The sequence below is a fragment of the Anomaloglossus baeobatrachus genome, chromosome 8 (genome assembly GCF_048569485.1).
Source record: "Anomaloglossus baeobatrachus isolate aAnoBae1 chromosome 8, aAnoBae1.hap1, whole genome shotgun sequence".
Lineage (NCBI taxonomy): Eukaryota > Metazoa > Chordata > Amphibia > Anura > Aromobatidae > Anomaloglossus > Anomaloglossus baeobatrachus.
The window spans coordinates 61,865,895-61,890,849 of NC_134360.1; the positions used below are offsets into that span (position 1 = coordinate 61,865,895).

The window sequence follows — 24,955 nt, forward strand, 5'->3', positions numbered from 1 at the left end:
GGAAGAGAGAGGAGGTCTGCAGTGAGGCAGACGCAGACAGGGGCCTAGGTTGGAGCTTAGGTCCCTCGTGTAGAGAGTGAGGCAGACGGTAGTGGCCATCTGCAGGGAGCCGGGCAGACAGTTGGTGGAACCGTAGGTAGCCGGGGCTGGGCGGTGGCCCACCGGTACCGAACCGGGGAGCCAGCTGGAAACCGGAGCGCAGGAGGAGCTTGCACGGAGGTGAAAGAAAGGACTTACACTACCAACCAGGGTCAGGGGAAAAACTACCGCAGCCATCTGTGGGACCCGTCCATCCAGCCGTGTGTTTTACCGAGAACTGTGTCTTCATCATTGGCTGAGTGAGTACCACCGTGCCGTGCGGCACAGCGCTGCCCCCGCGACCCTGCACCTCTCCAGGCCCCGTAGCCCGCCTGCCATCCATCCCTACCCCATCACCGGGCCCCGGGACAACCAACCCCCTACCCACGGAGGGGAGAATTAACAACAAAGCTGCTCCCTGTCACCGCTCCCGGGATCCCCGTCTAGAGCAGCGGTGGCGTCACCAATATCACCACAACCGTGGGTGGAGTCACAGACAATAATCACATCCCCACAATCAAAATACCCCTTTTCACTCACGGGCGAGGAGCGCCGCTCGAGTCCCCGGGATCCGGCCCACCGCTCGAGCCACCACCAAGCAGCAGCAGCAGCGGCCGGACCCGAGCAGTGGGAGAGTGCAGCGTCCCCTCCTCCGCCCGCGACATACCAGCCTCTTAAGAAACTTGATATTTGTTTTATAGTGAATACAAGAAGTAATAATTAGAGAAACAATACTAGATCGTTTTATGTTCCCCGTCTTGGGCAGGGGCTCAATTCTGTAAAGGATTCCACTGAGGAGCGTCACCTAACCCAAAAATTATTTAACTATGTATAAAGTCCACTAATGAAATGCCAAGAATTTTTGTTTACAACAATTTTGCCGTTCCTGTGGAGAGTCCTAGCCTGTAAAGTTACGTAACTAGATGCTCCCCCAAAAAATTCTGATTTACACCAAAAATGATGGTGAAGCAGGGAATTAAAAAACACAACTTAGCCCTCCTCACCTATCAATGGTAGATAGGAAGGTACCACAACTTTTAGTTTTTATGCCGCATAATTTCCATAATTTTGCTGCCTGATGTTGCTCATTGAGATCCCGGAGAACATGCAGGCGTGAATTCTATCACTTAACTAAACCTAAATACCAAAAAGAAAATCCAAATTAAAAAGGAGCAATCAGAACTGAATAATATATCCATATATGATATACTCCATTATTAAACAAAATAAGACAAAGTAAGTAATTAATTGAAAAACCCAACATGAATTGTAAAAAACCCAAAAAAACAAAGTCAACATAGAGATAAAAGCACAAGTAAAAAAAGGGGGAGGTTGACGCAGGATACAGAACCATTAAATATATAGCAATACAATGACAAGCCACTAGGTTGGAGACGGCTCAAACAAAATAGTGATATCTCAGATAATAGAAACAAAATTACAGCTTGTAATGTAATAAACTTAGTGTAACCGTTGTTTTCATTTTTATTTCATAAATCAGTAGTATATATGAAAACAAACAAGTTTGTAATATTTCTTATCAGACAAATCTACTTCTTTCTCTTTCTAGAATTGATCGGTCATTATCAACATTCTCAATTCTGAAGTAAAATTTGAATTCAGTGAAGACTTTCCCATTACTGAGATAGGAGATGGCAGTTGGTGCTGATGAGATTCTATGACAATTGGATGAGGGAGGAGCTGGGGACAGAGGGAGGATCTAGAGGCAGAGAGAGGAGGTAGAGGCAGAGGAAAAAGCTAGAGGCAGAGGGATGAGCTGGAGGCTGAGAGAGGAGCTAGAGGCAGAGAGAGGAGGTAGAGGCAGAGAGAGGAGGTAGAGGCAGAGAGAGGAGGTAGAGGCAGAGAGAGGAGGTAGAGGCAGGGAGAGGAGCTAGAGGCAGAGGGAGGAGCTAGAGGCAGAGGGAGGAGCTAGAGGCAGAGGGAGGAGCTAGAGAGGGATGTGCTAGAGGCAGAGGGAGGACCTAGAGGCAGAGGGAAGAGACAGGGGCTAGATGCAGGAGCTAAAGGCAGAGCTCTGCCCCATCCTCACTGTTAAGGCTGCTTTACACATGTAGATATGTCGTGCGATCGCACCCGCCCCCATCATTTGTGCGGCATGGGCAATTTCTTGCCTGGGTCGCACAAACTCGTAACCCCTCGTTACACGTACTTACCTCCTGAACGACTTCGCTGTGGGCGGCGAACATCCTCTTCCTGAAGGGGGAAGGACGTTCGACGTCACAGCGACGTCACACATCGGCTGCCCAATAGAAGCGGAGGGGCGGAGATGAGCGGGACGTAAACATCCCGCCCACCTCCTCCCTTCCGCATTGCCGGTGGCCGCAGGTAAGCTGGTGTTCATCGCTCCCGGGGGGGTCACACGGAGCGATTTGTGCTGCCTTGGGAACGTTGAACAACCGGATCACAGAAGGACGTTCGATTTTTTTTGAAAATGAACGACGTGTCAACGAGCAAATATAAGGTGAGTATTTTTTCTCATTCACAGTCGCTCATTTGTGTTACACGCTACGATATGTCAAACGAGGCCGGATATGCGTCACTAACGACGTGACCCCGACGACATATCGTTTGATATATCGTAGCGTGTAAAGCCTGCTTAACTCTAGCTACATAGAATCTCATCGGTAACAACTGCCATCTCTTATCTCATTAACACTGTAGATTGCAAGATTGTCTCTTCCTCTGTTCACCCAATTTCACCCTATTATTTACGGTTCAGTGCAAATACAGGTTTCATTTATTGAATTGAAATTCTGCTATGTAAATCATTAAAGTATTCATATGGAAATACCTTCATAGACTATATAGCTGACATTCATTTTGCTGTTTCCAATCATCATGGTATCCATTAAGTGTGACACTGGTCTTGCTCCTTAGTGTTCCTCCTCCCTTCTGGGACATTAGGTCACAGATCAGGGGGACATTGCCTGCTCCTGGCTTCTAGTAACAGTCCTATGATGACGGCTTCTTCCATTCATTCTGACATCAGGTGGCGTGGCCCTAACCTTGCCAAGATAAGTCTTGTGTCTTTGTGGCGCCCTGGACAAGCCAGGGGCCACAGAGAACAACACCAACACACCCCACACTCCCAGCAGGCACACCGAAGTCAGACACAAAACCCTTGTTGCCTTCCTCCAGGGGCTGATGTTCACACCAGGGGGTGGGCCAGGCGGTTGGTCCCGCCCACCGAGGAGTTCACAGTCCTGGAGGCGGGAAAACCAGACAAGTCCAGGCGGAGGAAGAGAGAGGAGGTCTGCAGTGAGGCAGACGCAGACAGGGGCCTAGGTTGGAGCTTAGGTCCCTCGTGTAGAGAGTGAGGCAGACGGTATTGGCCGTCTGCAGGGAGCCGAGCAGACAGTTGGTGGAACCGTAGGTAGCCGGGGCTGGGCGGTGGCCCACCGGTACCGAACTGGGGAGCCAGCTGGAAACCGGAGCGCAGGAGGAGCTTGCACGGAGGTGAAAGAAAAGACTTACACTACCAACCAGGGTCAGGGGAGAAGCTACCGCAGCCGTCTGTGGGACCCGTCCATCCAGCCGTGTGTTTTGCCGAGAACTGTGTCCTCATCATTGGCTGAGTGAGTGCCGCCGTGCGGCACAGCGCTGCCCCCGCGGCCCTGCACCTCTCCAGGCCCCGTAACCCGCCTGCCATCCATCCCTACCCCATCATCGGGCCCCGGGACAGCCAACCCCCCTACCCACGGAGGGGAGAACTAGCAACAGAGCTGCTCCCTGTCACCGCTCCCGGGATCCCCGTCTAGAGCAGCGGTGGTGTCACCAATATCACCACAACCGTGGGTGGCGTCACGGACAATAATCAAACCCCCCCACAATAATAATCCCCCCTTTTCACTCACGGGCGAGGAGCGCCGCTCGAGTCCCCGGGATCCGGCCCACCGCTCGAGCCACCACCGAGCAGCAGTGGCAGCCCCAGCAGCAGCAGCGGCCGGACCCGAGCAGTGGGAGAGCGCAGCGTCCCCTCCTCCGCCCGCGACATCTTTCCTGTCTGCTGCAGCAGAGGGAGCAAGGAAAAAGTCTGAAAAATAGTGCGGCAGAGATCAGGACCTTTTCCTCAGGCTGGGCAGACATGTGTGAATCTGGAGAGCTTGTGAATTAAGGTGTATAGGGGGGTTCGGGTGCACCAAGCAAAGTTGGAATACACAGGATCTGCAGCTTAGCAGGGACTTACCACACCTTAATTTTCAGACTGAATGGAAGGAGATGTTATCATGGGGCTGGTTACGCACCCTGATTTGTGACCTTTACCTCTCTTCTGGTACATAAGGGGAATCATTAAGGAGAAAAAAGAGCATCACAGTGTGGCACTTGCTGGCGTAATTTCTAACAGACAAGCCGTGAGGTAGGGGAGTCACAAGGTCCGCAGTCAAATACTAGGAGAGTACGTCATAAACAGAGGAACAAGTCAAAATTCTAGTGAAGGTGTTGGCAAATAGGTTAGCCTTTGTTATAGCCCCCCTAATACACCCTGATCAGTTAGAATTCATACCCAATAAGTCAACAGCAATATATATTAGGCGTCTTTTTCTAAATATGCAAATACCTGCAGATAACCAGGGTTGTAGGGTGGTGGCTTCTCTCGACGTGAATAAGTATGGAGTGGAACTATCTGTGGGCTGTAATGACCAGGATGGGCTTTGGCAACACGGTTTATTTCTTGGATACAGCTATTATATACATCGCCGGTAGCAAAGGTTAAAGTGAACAGAGGGGTCTCTAAGACATTCAACCATAACAGGAGGACCAGGCAGGGTTGCCCGTTGTCATCTTTTCTATTTGCTATAGCTGTGGAACCGCTGGTGGCAGTTATTAGGTCAGCCAGAGACGTAGTGTGTTTCAAATATGGCCGGATTGAAGAAAGAAATACTGTATTCTTCTTTTTGTAAGACGCACCTATAATATAAGACACATACCAAATTTAGAGATAAAAAAGGTAAAAAAAGATGGGTCAGCCTTATACTCCGGTGGTATCTTACTGGAGAGGGGGTGGCAGCGGTGGTGCAGCAGGGTCACAGTAGGCAGGGGGTGGTGCTGGACTAGGGTGATGCTGCAGGCAGTGCGGTGGGGGCTGAGCTAGCTACGGTGAGGGCTGCGGTGAGGGCTGTGGTGGCTGTGGTGTGGCTGTGCTGGCTGTAGTGGAGGCTGTGCTGGCTGTAGTGGAGGCTGTGCTGGCTGTGGGCGCCGTGGTGGCTGTGTGGAGCAGGGCGGTGGGGCGGGTGTCACAGATGCTCTGTAGGTGATGCGGGCCTCAAAGAAATGGAGCTTGGAGTTGGCGTGTGCGCAGATTGAGCTCTCGGCTCAATGACAAGCCAAGTTCTAATCTGCGCAACCGCCACATCCACGCATCATTTTCCTTAAGTCCGCTGCCAGGAGATCAACCGGCCATAGGCGATGCATGTGCAGATGAGATCTTGAGCCGAAAGCTTCTTCTGCACACACACACCGACTCTGGGCATCATTATTTGAAGCCTGCACCGCCGACAGAGCATTGACCCGCCACACCGCCCTGCTCTAGAGAGCCCCCACCACAGCCAGCACAGACCTACACCGCTGACAGAGCATCTCACCCACCATACCGCCCTGCTCCACATAGCCCCCACCGCAGCCAGCCCAGCTCCGCACCACCAACAGAGCATCTCACCTGCCTCACCGCCCTGCTCTACACAGTCCCCACTGCAGCCAGCTCAGCCCCGCACTGCTGACAGAGCATTAAACTTGCAGCCAGCACAGTTCCCACCGCAGCTAGCACAGCTCCACCGCAGCCAGCATAGCCCCGCCGCAGCCAGCACAGCGCCCATTCTCTACTTCCCAGTAAGCTACATTCGCATTATAAGACGCACCCCTTTTCTTCCTCTCAAATTTTTGGGAGGAAAAGTGCGCCTTATAATCCGAAAAATACCATTGTTTTGTATGCAGCCGACATTTTATTGTTTTGGAGGTTCGCGGTAAATCCCTTGATGGGGTAATGGGCATAATTCAGCCATTTGGCAATATATCTGGTCTCACGATTAATTGGTCTAAATCAGTATTATTCCCCCTGGATAAACCTGCGGGACAGAACGGGGGTGGTCCAAGCTAGTTAAAATTGTGGAGCAATTCGAGTACCTCAGAATAATAGTAATTAAGTCCCTACAAGAGTGTGAAAAATTTAACCTGTCGCCTGTCATAGAGAAAATTAAGACTAAATTAACAGCTTGGTGCACATTCGGTGGTGGGGAGAATAAATTTGATCAACATGGTTTTAATGCTCAAATTATTGTATATTTTGTACAACTCCCCTGTATGGATCCCACTAAATAGGTTTTATAGAATAAACACACTGGTTAAAGACCTGGTTTGACATAAGGGGACAATCGAGGATAAAGTTTGAGACCCTACAAAGGCATAAGGAAAATGGGGGATTGGCCCTTCCAAATCCATGGCTATATTTCCTAGCGGCTCCTCCTATTTGGGATAATGTGAGAATGCAGGAATTTCCGTACTGGAAGGCGGCTCATGTTCAATATCTGCATTGCTCCAAAGTGATTGCTCTCTCAAATTATTTAAAGCGGAATTTCCAGTGCCAGGTCTCTGCACATTCCAATATCTACAAATCAAACAAGCATATGCTGCTCAATCCAGAGCGGGCAGTATTAAGATCCAAAAAGGTCTGGTTCTGGAATCTATGTGTGTGATGGGGGATTCCAGGAGGGGTGATATCTAGTCTGTATTCACATGTTTAGACGGGTTTCCTATAACGGCTTGGGCAAAATGGACACATGAAATAGTACCTACCGTATTTTTCGGATTATAAGATGCACTTTTCCTCAGAAATAGTTGGGAGGAAAATGAAGGGTGCGTCTTATAAGCTGAATATGAAAGGGGAGAAAAGAAAAGCCACTGCATATAAGGGGCAGCACACCTAATGCATGATTAAAGGGAGTTTTTATTGGAATGCAACAATTTTAAAAACAATTAAAAACATTAAAAAAAAAAAGGTGGCACCACCTTTTCCCTGACGAAGCCTTCTGGCGATACGCGTGGGGTAACACCCCGGGCTCTCTCTCTCCCCCTCCTTGGAGCTGGTCCTTGATTTGTATGGGTACCCCTTGAACTTTTGCTACTATGGCACGTGTGTGATGCAGCTCATGTTGTGTAAACTTTACCCAGCATTCAGGTTATATTATATGCATACTCTGATGTTTTGCTACTATTTGTAATTATTATAGCTGCACCCTCAGGCCATACTTGGTCACCTAGGCTCTTGTTTTTGCTATACAATGGTCTAATGCATGGACCCAGACCTTTGGGCACCTTATCATTGTGTGCACTTTGTGACTTTGTAATATTGTGTGGGGTTGAGACATCTTGGTGTGGTATTTAGACATGTTTTTAAAATTGTTGAATTCCAATAAAAACTCCCTTTAATCATGCATTAGGTGTGCTGCCCCTTATATGCAGTGGCTTTTCTTCTCCCCTTTCATTGTGTGTTTTACTGCATGTGGCAGCACCCTCTTTTTTGATTAACTACATATATATTGCGGTGCACCTTACCCTTCTCCTTATAAGCTGAATATAGCTATCCGAGGAGTGCTGGAGAGGGTCACAGGAGGCAGGGGTGATGCTGTGGGGTGTGCTGTGCGCTGTGCTGTACTGCAGGTGGTGTGCTATGGGCTCTGCTGCGCTGCACTGTAGGTTTTTCTGCATTGCAAGTGGTGAGATAGGGGCTGCAATCCTGAATGTGGACAGTGTGGGTGTGGCGCCCCTGACCTGGTCAGGCACCACTGAGTACTGCACCCATGCTGGGGACAGTACAAAACAGGTAATCCAGAAGGCTGACCGAGGTGTGACTACACAGGCGCATAGTGATCAGGTCTCACACATTTACCTTTGAGAGGACCCCTGGGGATCCCAGGAGGGGGCGAAGCCTCCATCTCCACTCAAGGGGTGTGGTAGAGAGCCTGGTTGCTAGGTGGCGTAGGCAGGCACAAAAGGGAAAAGAGGAAGGAGGAGGAGAGGGCAGTCTGAAGCAGAGTGTGGAGGAGTGAGGAGCATGGAAGTGGAGCTCAGACAGGAGCAGCAGTGCAGGTCCCACGAGTGAGCCGGTTTAGTGTGCAGCTCAGGGAGAGCAGAAGCGGACCCTGGAGCTGTTGCAGTCTAACAGCGTCCGCGCAGTGACTACTGACGGGGGAGAACGGTCACCTAGTGGTGCCGTCCGAAATCCACACAAGGCTAAAGAGAGAGCAACGGAGTGGAGAGTAAGAGGACTGCCAGGGAGGTACCAGGCCCGAAGGGGTAACAGGTCCCAGTGCAGAGATAGATCCAGCTTTCTTCTGCCAAACCTGCCTGAGGGGGCACTTCAAACCCCCAAGACAACACCACAGAGTCCGCAGCCACGTAGCAAAGTGAGGGCCCATAGTTCACAGGAGGCAAGCAGCCGGAGTGACCTGGTCCAGGCTACAAGCAAACGGGCCGAAACGAGGGGAGCAGCAACTTCCCTGGGTGACCCCCATAGGGACTGCAAGTCGGGGTTACCACAAACAACAGAAGGGCTAAGGAAGGCGAGTCAGTAGCCACCCTCATCAGTCAGCCTGAAGGACACCTGGTTCCAGCCTGGTTCATCCCAGCTACGCCCGGGTTACTCACCCTGCCACCATCAGTGAGTAAAACCCCTGAAAGACATCCTGCTTGTGCGTGTGAGTCATTCTGCGACTTGTAGTTACACACACCTACACGGGACCCTGGGGCATGCCTCACTCTCAGGAGGCTATTACAACTGACTGCACCCACTATCAGCCCCAGGCACCCCTAACCTGCAGTGGCGGTCTCCACTGACCGCAATTCTGAGAGTGGCGTCACGACAATTAAAATAGAGGATTTCCTACCTGTGACAAGATCCAGCCGCGTGGAGTCTCTGAAGGTAATGCACAGCTGCACCGACACCGAGCCTCGGGGCCCCACATGGGCTTCAAACAATGGGGCCTAGAGTCAGCACGTGTGCAGACGGAGCTCTCGGGTCAAGATCTCAGCTGCGCACGCGATGCCTTCGGCACATTGATCTCCCAGCAGTGGACTTAAGGACAATGTTGGTGCATGTGCAGATATTATCTAGGCTTGTGAGCCCGCAGTGCAACAGAGCCCACAACGCAGAGCAGCAGAGCCTCTCAGCGTCGTTGTCCTCTCCATCGACGGCACATCACCCTATTCCATCACCGTCTCTGCCTCCTCCGACCCCACTCCAGAACCGCTGCTGTCCCCCTCCGGTTAGACACCACCGGAATATAAGACGTACCCCATATTTGTTTTCTCCTTTTTTTCTCTAAATATGGGGTGCGTCTTATAATCCAGTGCGTCTTATAAAGTGAAAAATACAGTATATCGGAAGGTTAGTGGCAGGATTCACTGGAATATATTACTAAACTGTCATTAAGTGAGCTTAAACGACTGTCGCAATTGATGATCACCCAAAGAGCGTATAAATCGCCCTATAGAATGTTGAAGGAAGAGTCGAGATCTGATTCTGTCCAAGATGCAAAACGGAAGGTGTCGGGATCCTACATATGCTGTGGACTTGCACGCAGTTGTACGCCTTCTGGACTGTAGTGATCAATATGATTGACGGGTCCTATGGTTGCAGAGTTCCAAAAAAACCAATAGTTTGCGTTCTGGGCTGTATGGAAGATGTGCTGTTGGAGGAAACGGGGAAACTCGTTTTGGAGAGATTGCTGTTTGCTGCACAAAAGCTGATAGCAAAATACTGGATAAAGTAGGAGCCTCCTTCCCGCAGAAGTATGTGAACCAGATAACTAACTTGATTCATACTGAACGGGCAATATACCAGAAAAGAGGTAGAATCGAATATGTGGATAAGATCTGGTCCCAATGGTTGTACAGCTGAAGTTTTAACAAATACTGGTAAAAGTAAGTTCAATGGGTGTGGACGGTTCGGAGGGGGAATGGATATATGCCATATCTGTGTTTGGAATTTCATATGACTTGTATTGTGACATTTCTTGCCAGCTGATTGCCTCATATGTTATAAAACTTGTTTAATATTTAAATCTATTAATGTATACCCTGTTATGTTTTTAAAATCAATAAAAACTATGAAAAAAAAATAAACAGAGGAACAAGACAAAGGAGTAAACAGGTCATAGTCTGAGGTCAGAATTACAGGAAGGTAGCAGATCAAGGCAGAGGGGTTAGGCAAATGGGAGGTCAAAAGCAAAGTCCAAGGTCAGGCGGCAATGGATCGGAATAGCAGAGCACAGGAAATCGAGGCACAAACATCAATGAGCAAATCACCAGACAACGGTCAGACAGCTAAATAGCCAGATAAACTCCCAAAACAGGAGACACGTGGAAGAAACTCAGCAGGCCTGACGTCAGTGGGCAGCTGGGCCTTCACAATAATATGGACAACTCGGCACACCTCTATCACAGATTGGGTGATCGGGCTGTCACTCACAAATACTGACAGCTCAGCACATCCCAATCACCGATTGGGCGACAAGGCTGTCACTCACAAAAACCAACGGCTCAGCACACCCCCATCACCGATTGAGCGACCAGGCTGTCACTCACAAAAACTGATGGCTCAGCACACTCCTACTACTGATAGGGTGATCGGGCTGTCACTCACAAAAACCGACAGCCCAGCACACCCCTGCATTCAATAGGGCAGCTGAGCTGCCACTCACTGCATGACTGACACTAAATAGCAAATACCGTAAAAGTTGGAAATAGCGCAATGGATGACAACTTAATAGTTAAGGTATAGAGAAGGTATTTCCATATGAATACTTTTTCTTATCTCCCTATATTAGGATGTTGTCATGGCCAGAGATAGAACCTATACTGGTCGTAAAGGACAATTCACAGGAAGGGGGGAAGAAATGCCTTATAACTAGGAAATAAGGAATGTTGTGACCCCTGACTATGACCTGCAGGTCACCCTCACAGTCCTAACAGACCTTGTTGCCGAGCTGGAATACCTGGGGCCCTATTTCACTCCAGAAAATGGGCCCTAAGTCAGGATGAATGGTATGAACTCTTCGTCAAGACTAGTATCACTAAAGGAGGACACAAGGAAACAACAATACAGGGGAAACACAACAGCTATCACCAGAGCCCTGGTAGATAGTAAAGACACACTTATCTGACCTGCAGCAACCACAGGAGTCTGGAGCAACAGAACATCACGACTTCTCCACAGCTCAGTCAGGAGCAAGCTATAAACCGTACCCAAATATCCCCAAAGTGAGGTTTATAAAGGGAGTCAGAGGCATGCAACACAGAGGAAAAACTGACAGATTCCCAGGGTCCTAGGGTCTGCAGCTGCAGAAACAGGGAACTGTCAGATAACAACAAGTGTTGCCAATCTCTGGGATTTTCTTACACTCACTGCCATAGGATTGTCAGCCGGCCTTGAAACATCCGTAAAAGATGTTGAGGCGGTGGAGTGAGCAGAACACTGACTTAAGCTGATGGTGTCGCTTTCAGAGGTAACATCATCTTGCTGTGGCTTAGAAGAGGGATATTGAATTGCATGCTCTGATTTCTACCCACTAATACACAGAGGCAATGGAGGTCAAGGTTGACCTGTGTTTGGTGCTACTGCTGACAGCATTGCTGCTAACAACTTCTACATTTTTTGCTGTGGTTTGGAGTGTTCTCTCACTCTTCCATGTTTGTTGCCAGTGTAATTTTTTCGTTTACCACACATTTTGGACACAATTATAACATTTCCAAAAATTTTAAACCACACTTATCCAAAACTGGAGAAATATAGCATCAATCAGAAATGATGAGTAGGGTACACAAGACTGCCAAAAAGGCTAATGCAGCGATAGCCCATCTTAGTATTGATATGCTATGTACGTCGCCAATTTGCCAACTGTAACTAGTATGTTAAAAAAGACCTGTACAGTTCAATGTCTCAATTTAATGTAATAATATATTTTCCCATTACTCAAAAAAGAATGACGTAACAACGAATGACAGGTAGGGACATGGCTTACAAATGTGGCAACTGTTCGCAATATATGTGGATGTGTACGGTTGCCATATTGGGTTAAACAGATAGGCAAAAAGTTAAACTTGTGTATTATTTTTTAGTTTTCTTTGTATTTTAAGCACTATTCTTCCCCGTCTGACAAAAGGCCGTAACCCAGAATAGTACATCGGTGAGTACATGCACAGATAGGAACATATACGTCATTTGTCCAAAATCTATCAACCTCATGCTCAGGTTTTACACCACCAACAATTTATAGCCACAAAGAACCATTCGGGACGGTGTTTAACCTAAAAAACTAGACTTTATTTATTCTCATAAAATTATTAACAATCACATGTGTCAAACAAGAGATCTCAAACTTACCACACTGGACGTGTCAACATACCAACATTATCTCAGTAATCTCCACAATGCTGTGAGAGCACAATTAATCAATATCTTTTATTAAACTTCAATTTATAATTCCTTCCATAAACAGTGGGTGTACAAATATAATTAAGGTTCAGATGGCAGATCATTTTATTATCGCTCCCATTGCTGTAAAAAAACTCTGACTCACAAAGATTCTGCCTGAACTCAACCAGCTGTCAGCATTCCTATATATCAGTAAATCCTTAGTGATTCTATTGCAATTCAGCAGACATCCAGCGTGGCAGCGTGTCCGCCACCAGCAATTACCTCCCCAAAGTAACTGGAGTAACCCACGGCAATGAAGAGATACACTGACCTGACTGTGATGGTAATTGGTGTGACCGTCCTCTATCCCTAGTTAGATAGGGTGTTATTGGCATTCATATGTTGAGAATAAGTAGCGCATAGTGGGTGTCGAGCCTCCCTATGCGTCCATGGAATGTTATCAACACAATATATCAGAATTAAAAAATAACTTTATTAATTTCATTAGAATTGTCAGATGCAGTCAGACATACAGGTTCCTTTTAATACTAGAAGTACAAATGCCACATCATTCAAGGAAATGAAGGATCTATAGGCGAAGAGCCAGTCACAGAGAAAGGAGGGGGAGAGCTAACCACGAGGAGAGGAAAAGTGTGGGGGGGGTGAGAGCCTTATGGCTGAAGGCTTCTGCAAAAAGAGAAAGGAGAAAGAGAGACGAAGAGCATGCCCCGGGTGGGAGTTCCAAAGCTTCAAAAGTACAGAACCTATGTGCCGGTCATATTGGCAAACTAGTTCCTTTAAGAGGGACAAAACACGCGGAACTGCTGGTTGAGAATAGAACTTTCAATAACTGGACCATAGTATTGTGCAGGGGTGTGGTGAAGGAAACAAGACTACTCAAGACAGAAACAAGTAAACTTGAAGAAGTAAAGATACATGAAGGAGACGTTCTTTCTGCTGTGTACCGCTGTACATAATCCCCTCCAAGTTACCGTTTAGGGAAAAGTTTATTTTTGAGTGGTAATCTCTCTCATTAAACTGTTCAACATCTGGTCCTAGCCAGCCAAAGTCACCGGCGTCATGCAGTCTGCAAGGGTGTAGCGCCCCCATAACACAAATCCACATACCTATCCCTGATCCCCACCTTCATGTAATATGCGGGATGTAAGAAATGAGTGCCTCGCCAGTGGCTACCTCCCTGCACCATGTTATATTTGGCAGGATTGAGTCTCGCATCAAGAAGAACAAAATGGATGCAGGGAAGACTTGCGTTGCATGTGGGATGGGGGCTGTTACACAATGTAAGATGGCACCAAGTACAAATTTTGAGATAGTAGTTACTGGGGCAGTACAGGAAGAAAGTCCTGCCCATTGTGGCATTGAAGATACGAAAGGGCACAAAGAGCCGTTCAGCTCCAGAGGTTATGCCTACTCAGGGGAGAGCAGTGCTACATGGCGGTGGAGTGGAAACTCATGATGAGAGAGGAGGCACTGTGCTCAACGAGTCATCCAGTGCAAAAATAGGACACGGTCGGTGGCAACAGATATTGGCACTGATGAAAGAAGAGGTAAGGCTGAGTGGCCTGGTGGAGAAGGTCACCGGGTTCCCTTTAGAAGAGCCAGAGAAAAGGCATGAGACGGAGATTGAATTCTTCACCTTGACCACGGGGGTGGTTTGTGATGGCTACCTCCCAGATGAAGAATGGACAGGGACTGTTTGTGACAGTTCTTCCACAAGTGGAGGTGCCCTTACAATGAGACTTTGTTTCCCCAAGCCTGAGGTTTGTGTGGGGGACGAAGTCAGGGAGACTGCCTCGAATCTCCATGATTCCATGGAGGAAGTAGGAACTGCAGGTGAGGTGTCCACAGGACTGCTGGCGACAGTCCCAAATTTAGCCATTGTTTATATAGCTTCGGCTGTCCATTCAGCTGTATATTTACAAGAGGCCATGGCAAAGAGGAAAATTTGGTTCTGAAAGAGGTCAGAAGAGGACCAGGTAAAGAAAGCAAGAAAACGGAGTTAGAAGCTGGAAAGGCTATGTTTTACTCATTGCTCCTAATTACTGGGACAGTTCCAGATTCCTGAAGGCAATAATTCTGCGGGTCTAGGACCCACATGTATCCAGGACCCCACATTGTCAGTCACGGATGGCAAAAATTGTTTATCCCTTCCCTAGTTTTATTGCGCATCCACCTGCTTGATTAAGAGACATTGAAGCCATAAGCGGGTTGAACTCCCTCCACTAAGGATAGACATTGCCTTAGGCACACTTGTGAGGCTCAATATATAACTAAGAGTTTGTCACCGGTGGAGCGTACCCCATTACTGGATCTATCGGTAGCAACGGGAGACACAAAGGGAGCAATATCAATGTATTATATTTACTTCCAAGAAGCCAGCATTAGGACGGATACTTGCCTTCTAAAGGAGATGTGGCAAAGGGATGTGGGGCCTCTCTCTTCAGATGTGTGGGAAGAGGTAGTTCAAAATATTCCTTTATTATCAGTGAAACACATAGGCTAGGGGTAGTCAGGAAATCTGGGGTCTGGTAACAGGATTACACATATGGACACAGGGAGAATTCAGTTGTAGTCAGGTCACGATCCGGGGTCAGTATTCCAGGAAGACACGTAATACCTTCAGGAAGAAAACTGAGACGTAGTCCGATAACAGTCCAGGGTCAAAAGCCAAGAAGTCACGACAGTAACAGAGAGCAGGCAAAGAGAAGTCAAGCAAGAGTCCGGGGTCAGAAAACAGAGATCAGAACAAACCAAAGACACAGGTGAACAGCACAACTACCAAACCAGAATGTACAACTGGCAAGGTTCTGGGGGAGCATGCTCAGTAAAGAAACAGGGCAATTACCAGAAATACGAAACACATGAGCACACACCTCCCAGAACCACAATGGAATCCTGCACAGTCAAACAACCTGCCAGCTCAGCAGTCCAGAAAACACAGCAGAGCATCTCCAGTGCAAGATGCTCTGCACAGACAAATTGTGACACTATTACAATTATTTCTAGTGCATAGGGTATATAGGATCAAAATAGGAAATAGCCCAGACTTAGGTTGCTGGAAATGTGGGACTGAGGCTGCAGACCTGATACACCTCATGTGGAACTGCCCATGACTACGAAGGTATAGACTCTGTATATGACTGTCAGGTTGATCAAGGACCTCTGATGTGTATCCTCGAATACACGGTGGACTTCCAATGCAGGAGAGTCACACGCTAACCATTGCATGTATACTATACCAGGCGCAGAAAACAATAGCATCTTATTGTAAAAATAACACAGCTCCGGGTATTAGAGAATTGGTTAGATAAATATGTGCATCAAAAAAGGAAGGGGTACCAGAAGTTTGTAGATCTCTGGGACCCCTCTCTTGACACTCCTAACCTGGCAGCAGTGACTCTGACGTGGGCTAGATCTTTACTAGGTGGTCTAGTCTAAGTAGCATATACTTTTTAGAGGGGTGTCATTTATGCGTTCCAGTGGTTTCTAACGGGCAAGGGAGAAGAAATGTGGTTATCTCGACCCAGCCTAAATGATTGATGGGATTGGGATATAACACTTGCTGACAGATTGTGTTTTATGCCTTGGCGAAAACAACAGTGAATATTGTTGTGATTAATGACATGTTGGTTGGTGGGGTGGGAGGGAAGGGAGCTGTTTTGATTATTTCCTTGTTTGTTTTTTTCTGTATATGCAAAAAACGGTTTAATGAAAAACTTATCTGATTCAAAAAAAGATAGAAGTCCCTAAGGGACTGTGTGTCTGTCTCATGGACAGTACTAAGGTAATATGACTGTCTTCTCATCCTAAGGACTGATGAGGAAACAATGGACTGTGCCCTTGATATAAAAGGCTACCGTTAAAGAGGTGGACTGTGTCATGTTGTGTTGGCTTGAGAGCCCTTGCTAAAAATAAGGCCAAATTAACCCAAAAGCTGTTGCCAGGTTAGAAAAGAAAGACTTTCAGGGTTGCGGTTCCAGGGTCCTAAGCAATTAGGACTGGGTCTGTGTTGCTCTCGGAAAAGAAAAAGGATTCCATATTGGTTAACTTTATGTGTGCGTGGTAAACTGTTTGGTGTCTTTTAGGTTGTGGATGGTCGAGGATGACCATCATTAAAGACGGGGGAAATGTAAGGACATGGACATACTGCTCAAATTCCCCTTAAAGAACTGTTGTGCTGTGTAATGTGTATTGTGACATGCGTTATTAGTGATAGATTGTATTTTGGCCGACAGTAGGGAAAGTTAGAGTTAATGTTTGGGACTACCCCAGAGTGGGAAAGGCTAAAGTGAAGGGACAGGGGCAGTTTCCTGTCAGGAGATGAGATATGGCTTAGTGTGAGTGGAGACCAAGACAGAAGATATTACATAGTTACATAGGTTGAAAAAAGACCTAGGTCCATCTAGTTCAGCCTTCCACTACCAATTATACATTTTGTCATTAAGTCATTTATAACTGATAATGTTTTGTGTACTGAGGAAATCATCCAGCCCTTTTTTAAAAGCTGTTATAGTATCTGCCATTACTACCTCTTGTGGTAGTGTATTCCACAGTCTGACCGCTCTAACTGTAAAGAACCCTTTCCTATTTAGCTGTCGGAATCGCTTTTCTTCCACTCGCAGTGAGTGCCCCTGGTCCTTAGTATTGACTTTGTAAGGAATAAGTCATGTGCCAGTCCTTTATATTGACCACACATGTATTTATACATATACATGAGATCTCCTCTGATACGTCTTTATTTCTAAGATAAACAAATCTAACTTTTTCAACCTCTCATCATATGTGAGGCCTCCATTCCTTGTATAGTCTAGTTAGCCGCCTTTGAACTGACTCTAACTTCTGAATGTCCTTTTTAAAATGTGGAGCCCAAAACTGGGTCCCATATTCTAGATGTAGCCTTACAAGTGATTTATAGAGGGGTAACAATACATTGGGATCACAGGATCTAATCTCTCTATTTATACACACTTAGATCTTGTTTGCTTTAGCAGCTGCTGCCTGACATTGAGTGCTGCTGCTCAGCTTATTTGTAACCAGAATCCCCATCTTTCTCCTGTTCTGTAGTTCCAAGTTTACTTCCATTTAATGTATACGCAGCCAGGCTTGGTCTGGCCCGCCGGGGTACCGGGGAATCCCATGGTAGGCCCCGGGCCCTCAGTGGGCCCCTGTGCCTTATATAGTGGAGGGGCGGGGCAGTGTATAGCGCCGTCTGGCCGCCGGTTTTTCGGGGCCGGCGGTATGTGCGGGCAGACTGGGCAGGGCCCCCACGCTGTGATGGGCCCCCCTCTCACGCTTTCTTGGGCCCCCAGCTTTTCAATCATAAATTGCAGCGATAGCGTAAGTTCTGTTATATCGCTGCAATTTGCTCGGCTGCAGAAGGACCTATGGTGACATCACAGTCATGTGATGTGATGTCACCACAGGTCCTGCACTGCGGAAGTCCCAGACCTGTCCTGCAGACCGCGCCGCTATTCAAATGTACGCACATCTCGCAGACGCGCATACATGTGAACAGTGCGGCTGGTGTCAGGACTGAGGTGGAGGAGCTGCAGGTAAGCGCTCAGCAGAGCCTAAGAAAAAAAAAAATTCTCACCTCTCCTCCTCGTTCCTTCCATCCGCTTCTTCCAGACCGCAGGACACAGCCCCCTCAGTGATCCCATCCTCTGCACGGAGCCGCCGCTGCAGGTGACTTCATAGCTTTACTGTAGTTAAATGCTTTACGGCGCCGCAAAGCCATTTAACTGCAGTAAAGCCATGATGGCATCCTGCGGCGGCGGCTCCATGCACCGGACGAGATCATGGAGGGGTCTGTGAGCCTGCGGACTGGTAAGGTAAGGACAGCGCAGGAATGGAGAACAGGTGAGAATAAGGGTAAGTTCACACAGTGCGTTTTTCGCGGTGTTTTTGTGCGTTTTTCGGGTGCGTTTTTTGCTCAGAAAACTGCATGACTTCACTTCCCCAGCAAAGTCTATGAGTTTTCATTTTTGTTGTCTGCACACAGCGTTTTTTTAGCTGCGTTTTGTGGTGCCCACAAAAACGCAGCATGTCAATTGTTTCTGCATTTTTCACTGCGTTTTCCACCCATTTAGTTCAATGAGATGTTCAAAAACGCAATGAAAAACGCAAATTGCAAATATAGCTGCATTTTAGTGCGTTTCTATGACTAAAAATGCAGCTATAAACGCCGGGGGTGGGTAGTAAAGTGACATGTACAGGAAGAGGATTCCTTCTGTTAGTAAACACAGAAGCGTGAATCCTCCCGGTACCACCACCGCTGCTTCCACCTCCCGCCTGGCGCCATGTCCGCTCCCATGCGGCGCCATGTCCGGGCGGGAGATAGAAGCGGCTGAAAATCAAAAGTGAACAGTAGAAAAAAAAATGTCATACTCCTCTGTCCCAGCACATGTCCGCTCCCAGCTCCTCTTCCCGGTACCGCCACCCCTGCTCCGGCTGTGTGCAGACACGCACGTCCGATGGATGCAGGACCTGCCGCTGATCAGCTGATACGGTCACCTGAGCTCCGGAGTGCAGCCTAGACTGTACCGCGAGCGCCGAGTGACTGATTCCCCGACGCTTGCAGTCAGTTCATGACAGCTGCAGACAGGCCGGGGCGATCTCCGGAGTTCATGTGACAGCACCAGAGATCACCCTGGCCTGTCTGCAGCTGACATGAACTGAGCTCCAAGCGCCGGGGAATCAATCACTCGGCGCTCACTGTACAGTCTCGGCTGCACTCCGGAGCTCAGGTGAGAGCTTCGGAGTGTAATGCAAGGTACCTGAATCCAGGCCTGGCATTACTGGAGTTAGTCCGACGCTGCGTGACAGAAGTGAGTAGTTTTTTGGGGTTTTTTTGCACTGATGCATCAGCTGATTGTATAAACAGCTTTTATACAATCAGCTGATGTGTCATGTGATTCAGGCCCTTAAACCTGACACATCATCTGATCGCTTTGCCTTCCAGCAAACCGATCAGATGATATTGGATCCGAATTGGACGGCTCGGGACCCTTAACCCAGGATTACTGCAGAGGGGGGTTCTTTATTTCAATAAAGATGGAGTCACTAATTGTGTTTGTGTTTTATTTCTAATAAAAATATTTTTCTGTGTGTTGTGTTTTTTTTATCTTTACTAGAAATTCATGGTGGCCATGTCTAATATTGGCGTGACACCAAGAATTTCGGGTTTAGGGCTAGTTGATAGGCATCAGGGCAGCTGGAAGAGTTGGATACAGCGCCAGAAGATGGCGCTTCTATGAAAGCGCCATTTTCTGGGGTGGCTGCGGACTGCAATTTGCAGCGGGGGTGCCCAGAAAGCTTGGGCACCCTGCACTGCGGATTCCAATCCCCAGCTGCCTAGTTGTACCTGGCTGGACACAAAAATTGGGTGAATCCCACGTCATTTTTTTTTTTATTATTTCATGAAATTCATGAAATAAAAAAAGAGCTTCCCTTTATTTTTTTGGTTCCCAGCCGGGTACAAATAGGCAGCTGGGGGTTGGGGACAGCCCGTACCTGCCTGCTGTACCCGGCTAGCATACAAAAATATGGCGAAGCCCACGTCATTTTTGGGGGGGGGCCCAAAAAACTCCTGCATACAGTCCTGGATGGAGGATGCTGAGCCTTGTAGTTCTGCAGCTGCTGTCTGCTCTCCTTCATACACTAGTGGATGAAATATGCTGAGCCTTGTAGTTCTGCTCCCCCTGCCTCTCCCTCCAGCATACAGTCCTGGATGGAGCATGCTGAGCCTTGTAGTTCTGCAGCTGTCTGCTCTCCTGCATACACTAGTGGAGAATGAAGAACATATTGAAGAAAGAAATGACATCAGACCTTTTTTCTTTTTCTGTCAACAATCTTTAATGGCATTGTTCACTGATAAAAAAACGCGCAAAAATGCAGCAAAACGCGGTAAAAACTCATGCGTATTTTTGCCGCGTTTTTTTGCCACGGGTGCGGTTTTGTGCATTTTTTGCCGCAAAAACACACAAACGCAGCATCAAAAAAATGCAGTGTGTGAACTTATGCTAACGTGTGTGTGTGTGTGTGTGCGAACAACGGCATAATAGGGGACAGGAAGGGGACTGGAATGAGGACATTACTAAAGGATGGGGGCCCCATTCATACACTGCACAAGGATGGGGGGGGCGTTGGTACACGGCACACGGATGGGGGGGGCCCGTTACCTATATACAGATCTCTTGTTTATAAAGTCATCTGTGTCACTGTATTACCTGTACACTGATACTATATACAGAGCTCCTGTGTTTAATGCCACTGATGGTAATATTAGTATTGTGGTTTTTATTCATGATCATTTAATGTAGTATTCGTCATCGTGTAGTAGTAATATGTGGTCTTGTCATGGTTTGGTTGTATTTGTCTCTTGTATTTAGTATTATTTAGTAGTCTGGTCATGGTGTCGTGGTATTTCTACCTTGTATGTGGTAATATTTTGTTACTATGTGGTCTAATTATAGTGTGGCGGTATTACTCTCTTATATGTGGTTGTGTTTAATCACTATGTATTGGTAATATGTTATCTGGTCATGGTGTGGCGGTATTTCCCCCTTGTATCTGATATTATTGGTCTTGGTATAGTGGATTGTGTTGTGTCTGGAGGTCACTTTCTCTCTATCAATATGGGGAAGATTCTTTATTTCCAATAGTTTAAATACTTCAATGTTTAACCCCTCGCTGTCCTGTCACTATTGCACTGCAGCAAATATGCAGTTACAGAGGTTCTCCAGTGAAAACAAGTAATCTCCTTTACTAAGGCCACGTGCACACAGTAGTTTTTTACCTCAGTATTTGAAGCCAAAACCAGGAATTGTAAAATCAGTAAAATGAGAGGAAAAGTATAATAGAAAGATGGGTACCGCTTCTGCATTTTTCACCCACTCCTGATTTTGGCTACAAATACTGATGTAAGATACTGACCAAATAGTGAAAGTGTGAACGTGGCCTAAGTATGTGATAACTTATTCATCAGTGGGGTCTGATTGCTGGGACCCAAACTGATCGGCAAAATGTGCAACTTTTATCCCCATTACACAAGCTCATGTCTGACTCGACCCCTGATCCATTCATTCCTCAGTGGCTGTGAGCGCTGCGCTTGTTTTTATCTGACTGCTCCACAGAGGATGAATGGAGCTGCCGTCACACATCCCACCCCACAGAGGATGAATGGAGCTGCGGTCACACATCCCACCCCACAGAGGATGAATGGTGCTGCGGTCACACATCCCACCTGCTGCTGCATTGTATAATGGGCATATTAGTGCCCTGTCAGGGATAAAAGGTCCTCATTCTTCCGATCGGTGCGGTTCCCACTGGTCTGGTTCCACCAGTCAATAAGTTATCACCTACCTACCCTGTGGATCGGTGATAACTTGTCACCAAAGATCCCATTACTGCAAACTACTGTAATTGTACAGTTATTGTATAACAGGCATAGTAGCTAATAGATATTTGCATGTAGCTGTAGGGTGGTGGGCCCCTAGAGTTATTTCCCCTGGTAGGCCCCAGACACCCCAGTCCGACCCTGTACGCAGCTATAGGATTACTCCATCCTAGGTGCATTACTTTACGTTTATTAACATTAAATCCCATTTATTAAATGTCTGCCCATTCCGACATCCAGATCATTATGTAATATTCTACTATCAAGGTCAGTCCTACATAGTTTGGTGTCGTCAGCAAAGACAGACACTTTACTATCAATCCCATCCACAAGGGCATTAATAAAGAGATTAAAAAGAATCAGTCCTAGCACAGATCCCTGTGGTCTTTACTGCTCCCACTACAGATCCCTGCGGCACCCTACTGCTGACTATAGCCCATTTAGAGAATGTACCATTTATGACTACTCTTTGGTTCTTATCTTTTCGCCAATTCCTTACCCAGTTGCATATAGTTTCCCCTAGTCCTTGCTTCTGGAGCTTCAGTATAAGGCTATTATGTGGTACAGTATCAAATGCCCTTGCAAAATTCAAATAAATCACATCAGCAATATCCAGATTTGCACTTACCTGATGGTAGAACCCCAACATGTTGGTTAGACATGACTTATCTTTCATGAATCCATGCTGGTTGTCAGTTATGATACTGTATTATTCTCTGCAATATATTTTTGCATATCATCTCTTAAAATGCCCTCAAAATCTTTGCATAAAACTGATATCAGACTTACTGGACGATAGTTGCCTGGATGCACCCTCTTACCTTCCTTAAATATCAGTACCACATCAGAAATCCTCCAATCCTGAGGCACTAACCTTGTTACAAGATAGTCTAAGAACCTGAGATACAGCGGTCTGTCAATTACTGCGTGCAATTCCCTCAATATTCGTGGATGAATGCCATCTGGCCCGTGAGATTTGTCAATGTTTAATTTACTCAGATGCAGGCGTACTTCTTGTGTTAAATTAGTTATACCAGGTGGTGAACTTTGATTTTTTGAATAATCCCTGGAACAGTCTGTTCCTTGGTGAACAGGGATGAGAAGTCCCTGTTTAATATCCTGGCTTTCCTTTGTCCTCTATAATTAACTTGTTATTATATTTTAAAATAGTGAGATCCTGAAGACTAAATTGACCAAAGAACAGTGTGATTGACTGGAAACATGTCCTAGGGTAGGACACTTAGCAGTATGGCCCTAAGTTTATAACTCAGAGAGGTTAGGCTAGGAGAGGCTAGGATGGAACAGCGAATGTGAGACAAAGAGAGTGCCCTGGGCGGGGGTTCCAAAGAGTCCGAAGAAGAAAAGTAAAGTACTGGTCATATTGACAAACTAGTTCCTTTAAGAAGGACAAAGACGCTGAACCGTGGGTTGAGAATAGGACTCTCACTATCTGGACCATAGTATTGTGCTGGGGTGTGGTGACGGAAATGAGACTTGTTGAGGCAGAAACAAGTAAACTTGAAGTATTAAAGAGACTGTGTGTGTAAATATTCTTTAACATGTGTACCTTCTGTCTACTGTACATAATCCCCATCAATTTACTATTTAGTAAAAAGTTGAATTTTGAGCTTTGGTCTCTCTCATTGAGCTGTTCAACTTCTGGTCCTGGCCAGCCAAAGTCACTGGCATCATGTGGCTGCAAGTTCATAGTGCCCCCAAAGCACAAGTCCACATACCCAATCAGGACCCCCACCTTCATGTAATATGCCGGGGAATAAGAGATGAGTACCTCGCCCACGGCTACCACCCCGCACCATGTTACAGGAGGAAGAATGGGAGGAGAGAGCCAGGGGCATGGTCAGAATGGGGAAGAACCACCCTGAGAGGAAGAGAAAGAGGAGAAAGCCAGCTGTACAGTGAGAAAGGAGGGAGAGGCAACAGCACAGAGAGAGAAAGAGGGGAGAACCAGCCCCCTGACAGGAGGGGAGCATGTCTTAGTGCTAACTGCAAAAAAAAGGTGGTGGAGAGCAAGTTGTACAGAGAGTGTGAGGAGGAGAGGCTGGGAGAGGTGGGGAGAGTCAGCGGCACATAGAGGAGGAAGAGATAGATAGGAGTGCTAGAACACCAGCTTTAAATTACTGGTAGACGAGGTGAAAATTATTTGTTGTTGAGCCTGTGCCACTGCTTTCATGTCTTATTTTTGTTTTTTAAGAACTATGATCTTTTATGTTTAGTGCTACCAAATATGCTGTATATCACAAAAGAGAGTAACTATATTATATCTTTTCATGGGACAACACTGAAGATCTGACACTTTGATGCAATGTACAGTAGTCAGAGTGCAGCTTGTATAACAGGGTAAATGAGGTGACCCGAAATAACTCAACGCACAGCCATTAATGTCTAAACCGCTGGCTACAAAAGTGCGTACACCCCTAATTGAAATGGTCAAATTGTGTCCACAGTGTCAATATTTGTGTGGCCATCATAATTTCCAAGCACAGCCTTAACTCTCTGGTGCATGGAGTTCACTAGAGCTTTACAGGAGCTGCTGGATCCTCTTCCCTCCTCCATGACAACATCACAGAGCTGAAGGATATTAGACAACTTCTGAATATGACGCTGAGCATGTGTACTCAGCTTCTTTGGTCAACCATGAGGCCTGTTCTGAGTGGAACCTGTCTGGTTAAACCGCTGTATAATCTTGGCCACCGTACTGCAGCTCAGTGTCCAGGTGTTGGCAATCTTCTTATAGCCTCGGCCATTTTTATGTAGAACAATTCTTTTTTTTCAGATATTTCAGAGAATTGTTTGCCATGAGGAGCCATGTTGAACTTTCAGTGACCAGTATGAAAGAGTGTGAGGGATAACACCGAATTTAGCACACCTATGACCTTGTAACATTGAGTCTCATGACACCAGGAAGAGAAAATGGCTGTGTGATGGTTTGATATGGGGGAGGTGTATCTTACTGTACAGATTCCTATTTTAAGCTTGTTTCACTGTCCTTTATTTGTACTGCTTCTGTG

At 46.9% G+C, this 24,955-nt stretch overlaps 1 protein-coding gene across 1 annotated transcript in view; it reads right to left on the reverse strand.

The window, feature by feature from the left end:
- LOC142249211 (galectin-1-like) overlaps positions 1-22,695 on the reverse strand; it is a 104,521-nt gene extending 81,826 nt beyond the window's left edge. Inside the window, exon 1 of the mRNA XM_075320820.1 lies at positions 22,555-22,695. Coding sequence (XP_075176935.1) covers positions 22,555-22,602 — 48 coding nt within the window. The 5' untranslated portion in view covers positions 22,603-22,695. The remainder of the gene's footprint in view (positions 1-22,554) is intronic.
- Positions 22,696-24,955: the final 2,260 nt, after the last annotated feature.